At 33.5% G+C, this 15,260-nt stretch overlaps 1 protein-coding gene across 3 annotated transcripts in view; it reads left to right on the top strand.

Moving 5' to 3' along the window:
- Positions 1 to 15,260, top strand: part of LOC105499042 (cilia and flagella associated protein 47) — a 469,827-nt gene that overhangs the window by 305,003 nt on the left and 149,564 nt on the right. For 2 of the 3 annotated variants that reach the window (XM_011771442.2, XM_011771440.2), the window contains exons 46-49: positions 7,163 to 7,359; positions 8,291 to 8,434; positions 9,043 to 9,216; positions 12,523 to 12,634. In XM_011771442.2, the coding sequence (XP_011769744.2) occupies positions 7,163 to 7,359; positions 8,291 to 8,434; positions 9,043 to 9,216; positions 12,523 to 12,634 (627 nt within the window). The remainder of the gene's footprint in view (positions 1 to 7,162; positions 7,360 to 8,290; positions 8,435 to 9,042; positions 9,217 to 12,522; positions 12,635 to 15,260) is intronic. The other variant, XM_011771441.2, reaches the window with a different exon arrangement.

Below are 15,260 nucleotides of genomic sequence, written 5' to 3'. Positions count from 1 at the left end.
CTCGAAATGTATAAAGCCAAAATCAATTAATGTAAAAAGAGAAATGAACAAATTCTAAATTACAGTGGAAGATCTTATTAGACCTCTCTCAATAATTGGCAGATCAAGCAGACAGAAGGTTAATAAAGCCCTACTAGACTTAAACAACAAAATTAGTAAGTTTTCCTGTAGCTCTTAAGGCTAGCTTGGCTGTGCTGATAATGATTGGCCATCCTTGCCATTTACATACTACAGCACTCTGGTATCTGTCTATGACCTTCTTTCCCTGTGCTTTAGGGTACCTGGGAGAATGTGCACTTACAACTTTTCAGTAAAATCATTCAGGGAACTGCATACCAGTCTGCCCTTCTGGCAGATACTTACGAACTTCATGGGAAGGCAAGTCCAGTGCTCTCAGGCATTTGAGGTTGGTCAGGTAAAAAGGGTCATATGACATTCTTTTAGCATTCCAAATACTTTTCATTTTCCTTCCTCAATTCCTACTTCCCCTCTCCTTTAGATTTATCCTTTTTTCTTCCTTTCTTCCTTTCTTTCCTTTTCCTTTCCCCTGTCTCTTCCTATCACTCTTTGTCTTTTACCCCCTAAGTATTATATTATTTTAAATCTCCTTGGTGATAGAAAGGGAAAAGTAGTTCAACTTCTTTTTAAATAATAAAATCAATTTTAACCAATATTTAAAATATTGAATTTGTCAATAGTAAGTATAGGTTTTTATTTTAAATTATTATTTTATTGAATATTATAATAAATATAACAATTTAAGCAGCTAGTCCATTTTAGAATTTTTTTTTCTGAGTGAACCATATTAAACAAAATTTCTACTAATAGAAATTTTTTACAAAATAAACTGTCAATTTTTTAACTGCTAAATTCTCTTTTTAATGTCTATGGCTGCATTTCATATTTTTATTAAAGAAGAAACAGTAATGAGCAGTTGTTAGCACACAATCAATCACTTACTTTTCTAGAGTATTTGTGATTCAGATACTCATGTGCCTACAAAAAAATAATAACTAAAATGGGAAAAAGTTCACTGTACTTGTGATATGGTTTGGATTTGTGTCCCTGCTCAAATGTAATTTCAAATTGTAATCACCATATTGGAAGTGGGAACTAGTAGGAGGTGATTGGATCTTAGGGGTGGTTTCACATGAATGGTTTAGCACCATACTCTTGATGCTGTACTCAGGATAGTGAGTGAATTCTAGTGACGTCTAGTTGTTTAAAAGTGTATAGTACCTCCCCCTACTCTCTTCTCTTACCCGTGTTCCTGCCATGTAAGATGCCTGCTCCTGCTTTGTCTTCTGCCATGATTGTAAGTTTCCTGAGTCCTCCCCAGAAACCAAGCAGATACTTCCATGTTTCCTTTATAGCTTGCAGAACCATGAGAAAATTAAATTTTTTTTTAGTTAAATAAGTTTCCCAGTCTCAGGTATTTCTTTATAGCAATGCGAGAATGGCCTAAGAGAGCAGGTAAGTTAGTCTTTTGACTTATACAATAGAAAAAAAGCCTACATTAAGAGTTTTTAGTAGTAGGTGGTGATGTGATTAACAAATAGACCAAAAAATTCTCTAAAATATAATTATTCACATTTTCTTATAATAAATATTATACAATTATATATGTACATGTAGTAAATATAATTATTCATTCTTGATTATTCATTTTCTGAATTAAAAGCTCTGATTACTGTTTGTTAATAATATACCAAAAACAACTATAGAAGGCAGTGTTCAACTTACTATATTACTTAATCTCTTCCATATGTTTGATGTGTTTTTATACAATTATGACCACTAAGGCACAAACAAGTCTAATAAATTAGTTAATCAAATTATATTCTATGAAGCCCCAAAATTCTTCTGAAGTGCTTTGGCTTCTCTATAGTGAGGCCATGGAAGTAAATGGGAACTTCTAGCTCCTCATTCTACTTCAACCAGATCTCCAGTTTCCTTTGTTTTATATGTTAATTCAATGTTAAATATTGTTCATACACAGTACATCTAAGCCAGAAAATAAAATTTTTTGAAAGCTATTAATCAAATCCCACTCATTGAAAGAGATTAAGAAGTTTGGAGGAGTGTGCGGGTTGATAAACTACTTACTGGGTACTATACCCACTACCTGGGTCCAATATCCCATGTAAAAATTCAACACATGTACCTCCCTGTATCTAAAATAAAAGCTAAAATTTAAAAAATTATAAAGTTAAAAATTGTTTAAAAAATCGATGTTCTTAAATAGTTGGGAGGATATTAAAATAATGCTTATATCTTAGCTTTCACAACTATTTTTAGATGGCTTTCAGTTTTAAAATCACATGCCAAAAATATCTGGGAGGGACTACCTTGTATCCATGGGGGGAAATAAACCCTTTTCTGGTATTAAAAATATATGTAGTAAATTTAGAAAATAAACTTGTGGTTGAAAAATGAAAGGAAAAAAAAAAAGAAGTTGAGTTTATAAGAAACCTTAAGTTGTTTGCTTAAGGTCTCACAATGTAGAATTGGAACCAAAACTGAAAAAAGAGGGTTTTTAACTCTCAGTTGATTTTATCTTTTTCAGGTCACAAGTTTTATACATGTATCTTTCTCTGCATTAGTGCATTGTAGATTATTACAGTAAAAGCCCAAGTTGATCATATCTGCCTATACACAGGTTTTGTATAGTCTCCCTTTCCTCATTGACCTGGTTGTGGCCACGTGACTTGCTTTGGACAAAGGATCATTTAGCAATGGGAAAGAGGCAGATATTTGATAGCTTCTTTTACATTAATCTCTTTTTTGCTGCTGGTAATTCTTATATACTCTATGAAAAATGATTGGGCTCATCTCATACAGGATTAGAGTGCTCAAGGACAGAATTCCCAGCAGAGATCCAAAGACCACAGTCAGTACCCAGGATATATACAGGTCAAAATATCCAGGTAGTACCATGTGGAGATGATAAGCTGTCCCAAATGAGCTCAGGCCACAGAATTATGAGCAAATGAATGGTTGTTGCTTTAAATCACTAAGTTTTTGGGTAGTTTGTTATGCAGTTGTAGCTGAACAAAACAATGGTATTGATCTTTTGTTCCAACTATGACCTATTCTAGGATCTGAACATAGTATATTTTTTTTTTTTTTTTTTTTTTTTTTTTTGAGACGGAGTGTTGCTCTGTCACCCAGGCTGGAGTGCAGTGGCCGGATCTCAGCTCACTGCAAGCTCCTCCTCTCGGGTTCACGCCATTCTCCTGCCTCAGTCTCCCGAGTAGCTGGGACTACAGGCACCCGCCACTTCGCCCGGCTAGTTTTTTGTATTTTTAGTAGAGACGGGGTTTCACCTATGTTAACCAGGATGGTCTCGATCTCCTGACCTCGTGATCCGCCCGTCTCGGCCTCCCAAAGTGCTGGGATTACAGACTTGAGCCACCGCGCCCGGCCACATAGTATATTTTTATGGGTTATTTGAAAAACTGTAGATAGCACTGATTTCTTACAATAACCAAAGTTAAATCAAATGATGTAGTCTTTACTTCAAGAAATTCTTTCTTTATGTTTCTTTATTTTCTTCAGTAATTGTAATTTTTCAGTAAATTTACATATATTCAGTTATCTTTAAATATAGAATCCTGACAGTTGCCACACTTGTAAGGAAAAGATACAGGTTAACTACATCTAAATTGAGTAGGGATGAAAGGGACAGATCCAGATAGTCCCTAACATTTGTTATGGCCAAGTCAAGAGTTCAAATGGAAGCCCACATAACATATGTCTACATTTTAAAAACTTACAAATCAAACCAACACATTTCAAAATAGAATACATTCTATTATTCTATGTAAAATACATTTTAACAAATCTAACTTTATAAGAACCTTGAAGACCAAGTTTGAATTTAGAATTTTTGGACTCCTCAGAGTTTTGCACTAGAAAATGACAGCACAGGGTAGCTGGGTGCTATTCAGGTGCCCACACCATTCTCTTCTGTCTTTCAACTCTAACATGCACTCTAATGGTTCTTATGTTTAAACATGTGGATATGTCAGCCCACACACTTACTCTTGGTCCATACCCTCCTAATAGTGACCTCTTAGTTACTGCACAGTTCTAGGAGTCTTCTACCAGGAGGACTGACCTAGGGAAGAGTCTTGTGAAAGCACTGTAAACAGGATCAAGGAACTATGGATTGTGAATTATAATGTCTCATGAACTTGAACCATGGGTGGTGCTGGGATCTATATAGATCTGCCCCATTGGACCCATGTATTTCTTGCATGTGCAGAGAGGCAATGCCGGAGGAGGATCAGAGTAAGGCCCTAGAAAGCATGAGACCAGGACAGGAACCTCTGTATCCTGGGACTTAGGGCACGTGTTAAGCTGGGTAATTCCAACAGCAGACTCTGAGATCTGGTCTTGAGAGCAAGTAGTTTGAGAGGTGATCTCAAAGCATAGGTAGGGGAGTGGGAGACTGCAAAGAGAAGAAACCAATTCCGGGGGTTTTAATGAACAGGTTATCATCGCAGGCAATTGGGGCTCAGTCCCACTGGGGGCCTCTGGAAATTGGTGTCAAATTCGCCTCAGAGTTCTTCTAACCAAAGGGCAAGAAAACAGGTTTTTTTATTCGTTTGTTATTTACCAATTTTGATCAATTTTGGGTTTGGTACTGCTCCTGCAGGCTTTTACTACCACATCTGGATGATCTATGTGAGAACTGAGTACCATTCTTTGTTTAGAGAGAACTTTCTAAGGAGGAAGTCACAGGTATCCATAAATCCATGCCCTTTAAGGCATACTTAAAGGGGACATGTCAAGGCATGGACAGCATTTGCTACAGTCCAGAATTGGAAATAAGTTTAAGAAAACATGTCCCATTATGATATGATGGCACAATGTGTCCAGTAAAATTTCCAGATTTCTGAAGATCAAAATGGTTTCTACCTCTGCTAGTTTACATCTGATGGGGACCCAAATACTGTCAATTAAATATCTTAACCCAGAAGTTTTAAAATCTCTTATTTGTAATATATATCACCCCTATTTATGTTTCTGATACAACTTAATAAAATTATTTTGGATATTTAAAAATGAAACAGATATTGATTTATAAATACATCATCAAAATTAAAACTATAATTTCCACAAATTCCACTATTCTAATGGGTTTCCTTTTGGATTTGTAAGGGAGAGGGGCTGACATTGTGTAGTCCTTAAGGTGCTTGCTCATAAACATTTCATGAGTTGGAAAATGTACACTTAAGAATGTCTTTGGCTTTAACTTTCAGGCTCAGCAATCATTAGTAAATGAACATCTTTTTTGGAAACAGAAATGTGTAACATAAAGCTCTTGACAGAAATTTTATACTTGAACTTGTGCGTTGCAATGATTGTGTAGCATTAAAGAGCTAGACGTTTTTTATCGTTGATGAAAACAGTAGATATTCTGCAATTCTCAAAATTTTCTGAACAGTTTAATTCTCATTCAAATAAAATAAATCTAAACGAATAGAATTCTATTTAAATTACATATTCTAAATATTTTTATTTTATTCTGTTCATCCAAGAAACAAAATAAGTTCTCTTTATGCCTGTTATTAAAACAACAAATAATTTTCCATGCTGATTTGTTCTATTGAAATTGCCACAACCCAAATACCTCTCTCAGGATAAAACTAGTCGATTAACAACAGATAATAAAATGTGCCTGAAGTCCTTTTTGCCAAGAAAAAAATGTATTCTAAAATTAGGTTTATACTTGACTAGGATGGAACAAAAATAACATTCTGAGAGCCTTTGAGATTAGTAACTGTTTTTTCCTCAGACCAGCTGATGCTCTTGGACTTGTTGATGTAATACAAATTTCAAATGTTATCCATTATCAGCATGTTTTAATATGTACTATTAAATGTAACATTATACATTATATATACTGTATTACATATAGCAACATAGACATGGAATATATGCTATATAATAATTAATGTAAGGTATAATATATAACATTACATAATGTATACTTTATAACACACACACATAAACTCTTGTTTGATAAAGGATTTAGGGTAGTTAATGTTCTTGTGTATAATGCTCTTGTGTATAAATGTTCTTGCATATCTTGGCATATAAATTTCATTGTATTTGAAAACAACGTGCCACCTTTCACATTTGAAGTGTTCACTGCAAAAGAATTAAAATTATAGCCATTTAATGTCATAATATGTGTCTGGTCCATTGATTGATATGCTTGATTTGTTTTCTTGGTTTCAGAGAACTTCCTTCCACAGAATTAGGCGTCAGACGTTTTTAAAATCATTTGTTGTTCGTTGACTATTTAAATATTTTGGCATTAACCATGAAATTTGTATTATGTTCTTATACTGCCTTCTACTTTCGGGTTGCCAAATTTTTATAACTATTTTCTCACTTTATGGAAGCTAAGAAAATGGTGACCTTCAGAGAAAAAGTGGTGTTGCCCGAAAGGAAAGAATGAGACTAGATAGCTCACCTAGCATAGGAAGTAAAATTAGCTATTAACTTAAGATAAATATTATAACAGGGTGTTATGAGAAGTGTTAATTACACATGCCCCTTTCTGGTTCCATTGGTTATTAACTATGAAAAAATTATTTCTATCTGCTAGCCAAGTTGCAAATTATTTTGATTGCTGTGAGACAGAGCACCTCTAAGTCATAGAAATGTGGCAGACAGTAAAGCCCATCTAATATTACATATATTTCCTTATATCTCAGCCCCCTTTCAAGTAGGTAGAGTCACATAGCTTGGTCTTGCCAGTTAAATGTAATGTGCATATTGATTTTGAGCTGAAAACTGAAAAGTCTTTGAGCAAACTTCCAGCCATTCCTTTTCCCCTGACCTCTCAGCCAAAGAACAGAGATGTTTGTTATGGTACAACTGCAAGATGGTAGTATCTTTCACAGTAGGGAGTCCTGAGTGACTTTGAGGAGCAGACTGTTCTCTGACCAGTTCAGTATATATACTCTAATTGATAAATAAGCTTGCATGGTAAGCCCTGGAGATTTAGAGGTAGTGTGTTATCCCAGCGAAACCTATTTTAGGTTATGCAGTACAATTTAATATAATAATATTAAATATTGCTTACTAAGATGAATTTTAGGTTTTATAGGATTTTAAATGAACTGTTTTAAAATTATTTTGATAGCTTCAGATGGATCTGTACCACTTCCTTTGCAATTTCTTCCTCTCCATCCTGGACGCTATCCTTGTAAAATTTTATTGAAATCAAGGTATGATGTGCGTGCCTATTATGTTGAAGGTATTGTGAATGAAGAACAACCAGAGGCCAAATTTGAGTTTGAAACACCAGCATTTGAAGCCCTTACTCAGAATATTCCAATAGTATGTATAAACTTTTTGGTACCTTTCTTTATTCATATTGCCACTGTGTCAAAGTCCTCCAGATGTCTCATCTTGAACTGTTACAAATTTCTGATCGTCATATCTGCTGTCAATTATTTCTTCATATTTATGTCAGAATCTCTTCCTAAATATAAATGTTATTCTGTTACTCATCTCATCAATCACTTCTGCTGGATCTTTTTGCTTAAAACAATTAACTCCAATGTCCTTAATGTATCATTAAATTCATTCTTGCTTCACAAAGCAGAGTTATGGACTCTCAGGTCATTCTACTCTAATTTCTGTTGTGATCTAATACTTGGTTAAGATGGGTTCAGAGGCACTGAGAGCAACGACTGGCTGTAGCTTGGCTACTTATTAGCCAGAGTGACAATATAGTGTAAAAGAAGGTAAGGTGATTGTAAAGAACTTTGGCTTTTTAGAGGGATAAATTGCCTTTTTTGGTTTATTTGTTTGTCTAATTATTAAAGACATGACAAAAGTCAATCTGAAGCACAAAATTTTGTTCTGACGAGATATATAATCTTTGCTATGTGAGCAATCTGTCAGTTAGAATGCCTGTTATTACCTCGAATTAGGAGTAAAGTGTGTCCTCTAAGGCCATTTTATCATTTTAGTGGCAATTAGTAAGTGAGACAAAGGGAAATTTCTTTAGATATTGAATAATCCTTTGATAGATCAATTAGGCAGTGCTCTTATGTGACATAGAAAGAACATATAGTCATCATTATGCCTTATGTTTACATTTTTGATATTTATTCTTAACAAATATGACTCTCCAATAGTGATTCCTAGGAAATACAATTAAAAATGCAATATATAATGTTATAAAAAACACCAAGAATTCATATGTAATTCAATTTCATCAATATCATCCCTCTAATATTTTTGTACCTTTTTCATGCTTTAGAAAAATCAAACAAACGATAAACGGACATTTCAAGTTACTATAGAAGGAGAATGGTTTTATGGACCTATTGATTTACATGTTGGACCAGGTGAAATTGTGCAGTATCCTCTCACATTCAAACCTATTTTTGAATGTGTCATTACGGTATGAACTCATTGATATTTTCCCCAGTATTAATTAATAGTATCATTAGTCAGTAAACTAATGTATGACATTAGTCTTTTAATTGATAGTACAACTTCCTAGCAGAAAAGTTAATATTTTCCATGTATTTGACTATTTTTACTTAAAACTTTAATACATGTTTTAATATGAAGCATAAACATCATGAACATAACAATATTTTTGTCTGTGAATACTAGCATTCAAATTAATTTTATACAACATGCTGAACAAAGTAAGATAATTACTTTTCCTTTCTGTTCATTAAAGAAATTGGTATATCAGAAAATACTTTCTTAAGACAATATTTCTTTTACATGGAAGTAGACATGCATATAATTGCTGTGTATGAGAATGCCTATATACATTCTGTAAGTTAGAGAGGGTAATGAGAAATAAATGACTTTTCACGAGAAATTTGTCTTTATGTGTTCGGTAGAAGCATTTATTTGTGTATTGAAAAAGTCAATGGCTAACACCTCTCTACAAGCTCATTTTATTAACCAGATACAAGATTAATAAGATAGCAGAGGTTGTTTAACATTTAACTATGACTCCTATAGACCTCAAATGTGTCTGGTTTCTCATAGGGTAAACTTATTCTACAAAATGAAGTAGATGGTATGGAGCACATCTTTGACATAAAAGGGGTTGGAAAAAAACCTTCAGCCTTGGAACACATTACTGTGGAATGTCAAGTGGGGAATGTGACACAAAAACATATAACATTGCCTAATTTGACAAATACTTCCCTAACATTTAAGGTAAGCATTTATTTTTAGTGTGAAAATGTTTTCTTCTGAATATGGTGAATCACATGAACTATAATAATTACAAACAATTTTTTAAACATTTAGTTTTACTTAATCAGATGAAACAATGTCACATAAGATGTTTACAATCCTACCTGTTACTAGTTCAACAGCTTTTAAATATCATTTCAATTATAAAGTTGAATTAGGATGAAATAAGTCTTATATTTATATAACTATGAAGCACATTAAAATCTACTTATTTGAGTCATGTGCTTTTCATTGAAAAAATTGTGCATGATAATAAAAGGTGTTTTCAAAAATATTTACAAACATCTTTTAAAATTTTAATGTGAAATCTGTAGGCAAAACAAAATTTCAGAACTGTAGCCTATCATTTACCAGTGTGAATAATAGTGGAAATATTAAGGAATGCATAATTGTTTACATCCTTTTACTTATTTATTTTTTGTTTTTTGTTTTTTTTGTTTTTGGTCTGTTGCTCAAGTTGGAGGGCAGTGGTATGATCTTGGCTCACTGCAACCTCCACCTCCTGGGTTCAAGTGAATCTTGTGTCTCAGCCTCTCAAGTAGCTGGGATTATAGGCATGTGCCACCACGCCCAGCTACTTTTTATATTTTTTGTAGAGATGGGGTTCCACCATGTTGGACAGGCTGGTATCAAACACCTGGCCTGAAGTTATCCACCCACCTTCACCTCCCAAAGTGATTGGATTACAGGCATGAGCCACTGTGCCTGGCCTATATCCTTATTTTTTTATGAAGCATTATACTCTTCCATCCTCACTTGGTTTGTTTAAACCAATCTTTAAATAACATTTTCCACTCACTCCTACAATTATCTACAAATAGTTATTTGCTCAATAGGATCCTCAAAAGAAGCTTCAAATATCTACCCATTATAAGTGCCTGAATTCAGTTTTAGAGGGGACTACAGAAGTTTGTAAATTCTCTGGGTTTACTCTTTTTTTTTTTGTAACCCTGATAAATATGTGCCTTGGTTTTCCTCTTCTTTCTTTGCTAGATTGCAAATGGAATTAATATTCTAAAGGAAACTCTTATCTTTTCATGTCTGGCTGAAATTTTTCAGTGCCATCTCTTACCTTCAAAATCAAAATCTAGTCCTTTCCCCATTTTTTTATAGGGATATCTGGATTTTAATGTCTGGTTTTTTTTCTTTTGAGTTGTGTTTTCCTTATATTTTATGATATGGTTTGGCTGTATCCCCACCCAAATCTCGTCTTGAATTGTAGCTCCCATAATTCCCATGTGTCATGGGTGGGACCTGGTAGGAGGTAATTGAATCATGTGGACTGGTTTTTCCCATGCTGTCCTCGTGATAATGAATGAGTCTCATGAGATCTGATGGTTTTATAAAGGGAAGTTCCCCTGCACATGTTCTCTCTGGCTTACCACCATGTAAGACATATCTTTTACCTTCCACCATGATAGTGAGGCCTCCCCAGCCACATGGAGCTGTGTGTCCATTAAAAAGATTTTTCTTTATAAAGTACCCAGTCTTAGGTGTGTCTTTATCAGCAGCAATACATTTTAACTATTATCCTCATATCACCTATGTAATTTGCAAATATTTTGCCCATTCGTCAGGTTGCCTTTCATTTCATTGATTGTTTCCTTTGCTGTGACCTCTGTGAACTCAAGGCCAGTAACATGTGAAGTTTGACACTGTTGACCTACCTTCTTAATGCTATTCACCCTTTATTTTATATTATTCTACATTTCTTGTTTCCTTGACATTAATTCCTTAACATTGGATTATCAAGTGATAATCAAACCTTGATTATTACTTATCTGGTCCTTTGATTCCTCTAACCTTCTGATTTCAAGTTTCATGCATCAAAAGCATCCTTATTTCTGTATGTAGATAAAGGAAAACTCTTTTAAACAGTTGGTGAGAGTATAAATTAGTACAGCCATTACGATAAACATTATAAAGTTTCTCCCAAAATTAAAAATATAACTATCATATGATTCTGTAATTCCACTGCCCCACTGCTGGGTATATATTGAAAAGAGTTGAAATCTCTATGTCAAAAAATTATCTGCACTTTCATGTTCATTGCGGCATTATTCACAATAGCCAAGATATGGACTGAACCTGTGTCCATCAACAAATGAATGGATAAAGAAAATGTGATAAACACACAATGAAATACTATTCAGTCTTAAAACAGAAGGAAATCCTGTCATTTGTGACATGGATGAACCTGGAGGCCATTATTTGAGTGGAGTAAGCCAGGCACAGAAAAGCAAATACTGCATCATCTCAATTATATGTAGAATCGAAAAAAGTTCAGTTCATGGTAGTGGAGAGTAGAATGGTGGTTATCAGGGGCTGATGAGAGGAGTTGCTGGAAAGATGTGAATCAAAGGACACAAAATTTCAGTTAGATAGAAGAAGTAAGTTGAAGAGAATTATTAGATCTAGTGTACAACATGGTTACGATAATTATAACAACGTATTCTTGAAAAGAGCTGAGAGAATAGATTTTTTTTGTTCACCACAAAAATAATAACTATGTGAGATAATGCATAGATTAATTAGTTTGATTTAGCCATTTCACAATGTATACGTATACCAAAACATCATGTTGTACATTATAAATATATATAATTTCTCATCCATTAAGAGTATGAAAAAGTTTTTAAAAGTATGCTAAATAAAAAAGTCAGTGATAAAAGTCCACATCGTACTGTTTAATTTCATTACTAATAATTGTTCATAATAGGCTCATATGTAGAGACACAAAGTAGATTATTGTTTCCCTGAGCAGTGGGGAGTAGGAAGATATAAGCACCCAGGAAACTGAAAGTTAGGTTTAGCCAAGGTGTGGTCAAATGCTGCTTAAATATTTTTTGTTTGTTTTATTAATACTGATGTAGAAATTTATTGAAATGGTTCATCTCTTTTGTATATCAAACTGCCTAAAGACAATTGTGCACGGTCGATGAGAGCTATTCAGACTTTCTAAGCATCAATGATCTTGATATAAGTAGTAACAGAATATAAGCGTTTTTTGTTTTGTAAGAATAATTTCCTTTGTTCCATTTTTAAATAGGTTTGTTCTTAGATTTCTCTTCTACTGGATGTAGAATTTTTCTGTCTTGCTGTTTTTTAAAAAAGTGAATAATTTTATTGGGAGTATTTAAATTAAATTTCAGTTTGTTCTATGCTTTAACTTGTTACAGTAATTTCATGTAGTGTAATGTACTAAAGCATAGAAAAATATTTTATGTTGATACTACATAATTCTTGTTTTTGAATTATCTTTTATAGGTAACTGCAGATCTTCCGATAGTGTGGGGAAATCCACAAATTACCGTATACCCTTATAAAGAAATTCTATACCTGATTAATGTGCGCCCTTGGAAACGTGGTATATTGAAAGGTATAAAATCCATTAATAAAATATTAGTCATTTTCCTACTACACTAGGATGGAAATATGATGAGACAAAATAGAAATGCAATTTGTATTTCCTCTTTCTATTAAATGACTCAGAAGAAAATTTAGTTTTACATTTCAGTCATTAGCTTTCTAAATAATCAGGTCTTTGATGCATACATTTTATGTCTAGTGCTGTATTATCTTGGCCATTTCTTCAAACTTATTTGTGAAACAAATTTCTATAAATGAAAATATTTAATTAAGGGTATTTACATTTATAATGTGATAAATACTTTAAAATAGTTATACCCAATGACATTTTAAGAGAATGTTTATTTACAGGACTGGATATCATAAAAACATTCACATGCATTTACTTGATACATGAAAAATAAATGAAAGGTTTGATATATGTGAATTTTTTTTCCTTTATCTTCCCTTGTGTGCAATAAAGTATTTATTTATGGAGATTTCCCCAATGGTCCCTGAACAGAACTACTTACATGGGAATAGGAGGGAGAGGTGTTCCTGTTACTTTTTGAAGGGAGAGGAGTAAGAAGTGATAGAAGAGTAATAGCTAGTACTGAGGGATTGTGATTCATCAAAGGAATAAGTTGTCCTATTTGAGAGAAAATTAAATTCCCTATGGTAGTTGGATACTGTTGAGGAAATTCTGATAATGTAGGTAAGTGGATACAACTTTAGAAGTGTAGAAAGTATATACATATACACATATTCTTTCTATACTTACGTATGTAGTGGTGTCTACTGCTCCTTAGATGTACTAGCCTTTCATCCCTGCTTACCTCAACAAAGTGTTTGAGGGAAGGGTTTATGTCTGGTATAGAAGTGATAGAGAGCTGCTGCAAAGAAGAAAGTGCAGAGAGCATACTGGATGCCTATGCTATTAAAAAGCAGAAGGGAAATTTCAGAGTGCCAACCACAATGATCCAATTATTACCACTGTAATAGAATTTATGTAGGAGGAAACAGCCGCCCATCCCCACTCCCTGCTTCTAGTGTGCTTAACCTCAAATGCCAACACAGCAAAAATTGTTAGCATCTTCTGAAATCTGCCCCTTGTTTTTGAGATGTTTGGATTTACAAACCCCATTAACAAGTCCTCATTTGATAGGTAGATTTGAGCTATAATGTCTCTAGTCCGAACATTTCAATAAAGTAACATATTTTACTATTTTTTAGGTAATCCATAAGAAGTGAATTGATTTAAAGAAATTTAAATTTTAGTTTTCATTTTAATTGTCACTGACAGTCCTAGTAGTTGGTATATTTTCCTTAATTTTAGAGTTTTAACTAGTCTTTCGTAAAAGGCAGCAAGTCATTCAGAATTGGCGTAGTTTCAATAAAACATAGTCAATTTCAATTTCCTGTTCTATAGAAAGCAGTGAGTTCTACTACTTCTGAGAAGAAGCACATAAGAAACCACAAACAGTGAAACATCATTGAACTCGGAAGGTTTATAACTACCACAAAGCCCCTGGTCTGTGAATCAAACTCTTAAAGTTATTGGAATAGACTTACGAAAAATTAAATAATTAGATTTGGCAAGCCTTTCCTTTCTGTAATCTTTTCTGTTGTTGTTGTAGCAGCTTTTGTGACACCACAATATTTCAATACACATTTTTACTATTCAGATATGGACTATTAACATGTTGGTTTGAAAGAATTTAGAACGTATTTGGTGAAGTTAAATGCAGCTCAGGATACATTGTTAAGTGAGGATGAATTAGGTTAATGTTTCTGGCTATACAAACCATTTTACAGGATTCATAATTTTGAAAAATATTTACAAGACGTGATCACATTAGCTCTTCCCAGGGCCGTGCCTTAGAGTTAAATTAATTGTCCCATTATGCTTTGGAAAAAAACAGCCTGTAAAAGCTCTAATTTTTATTGATATTACTATTGGAAGGCTTAAACTATAGATTAAACGGTATAAATACAATTGCTTCTGAACAGCTGCTAATTAATCTGAAGTGATATAAAGAAAACTAGATTATAAAAATTTCACACATATGAGAATTTTCCTGCTTTTGCTGGTTACAGAACTCTCTCCATGTATGTGTGCATGCATGTGTACACACATGTGTGTATGTATCAGATACTTTTTTAAAATTTTGTGTTCATTTTCAATTCTGTTCTTGATTATATAATAATTATTTAATAAAGACCTGTAATTTGGAAAGCCTTAATAAACACAGTAGTTATGAACAAAGCTGACATTCAACTAATTGTGCTTTGCTTATTGAAATATTGTAACAACTGATCTTTTCTTATATGTTGGGATTAATATTTCCTTCCATCAGGCTCCCCAATGCTATGATTAAACTTTAGATATATCAAAGCATACCTTAATTGAGATGATTTACAGATACCAATTTCCACCACCAGATGTGAATTCCTGGGAAGAAGGAGCTACATGGTATTCATATTTAGATATAGTGGTAATATTCAAAATAATTAACAAACCTCTATCCCAACACTGACTAACCAGAAAGGATACCTGATCTAGGTCCTGAGGCATCCTGATATTTTATGTGTTAACACTTGAGTAGCTGCTAAATTGCTGGGAGGTTCCAAGAGTTCTGGGTGAGGGGCTGTGGTGT

Source organism: Macaca nemestrina, chromosome X (genome assembly GCF_043159975.1).
Source record: "Macaca nemestrina isolate mMacNem1 chromosome X, mMacNem.hap1, whole genome shotgun sequence".
In the NCBI taxonomy this organism is placed as follows: domain Eukaryota; kingdom Metazoa; phylum Chordata; class Mammalia; order Primates; family Cercopithecidae; genus Macaca; species Macaca nemestrina.
This window is presented reverse-complemented; position numbering and strand designations above follow the sequence as displayed.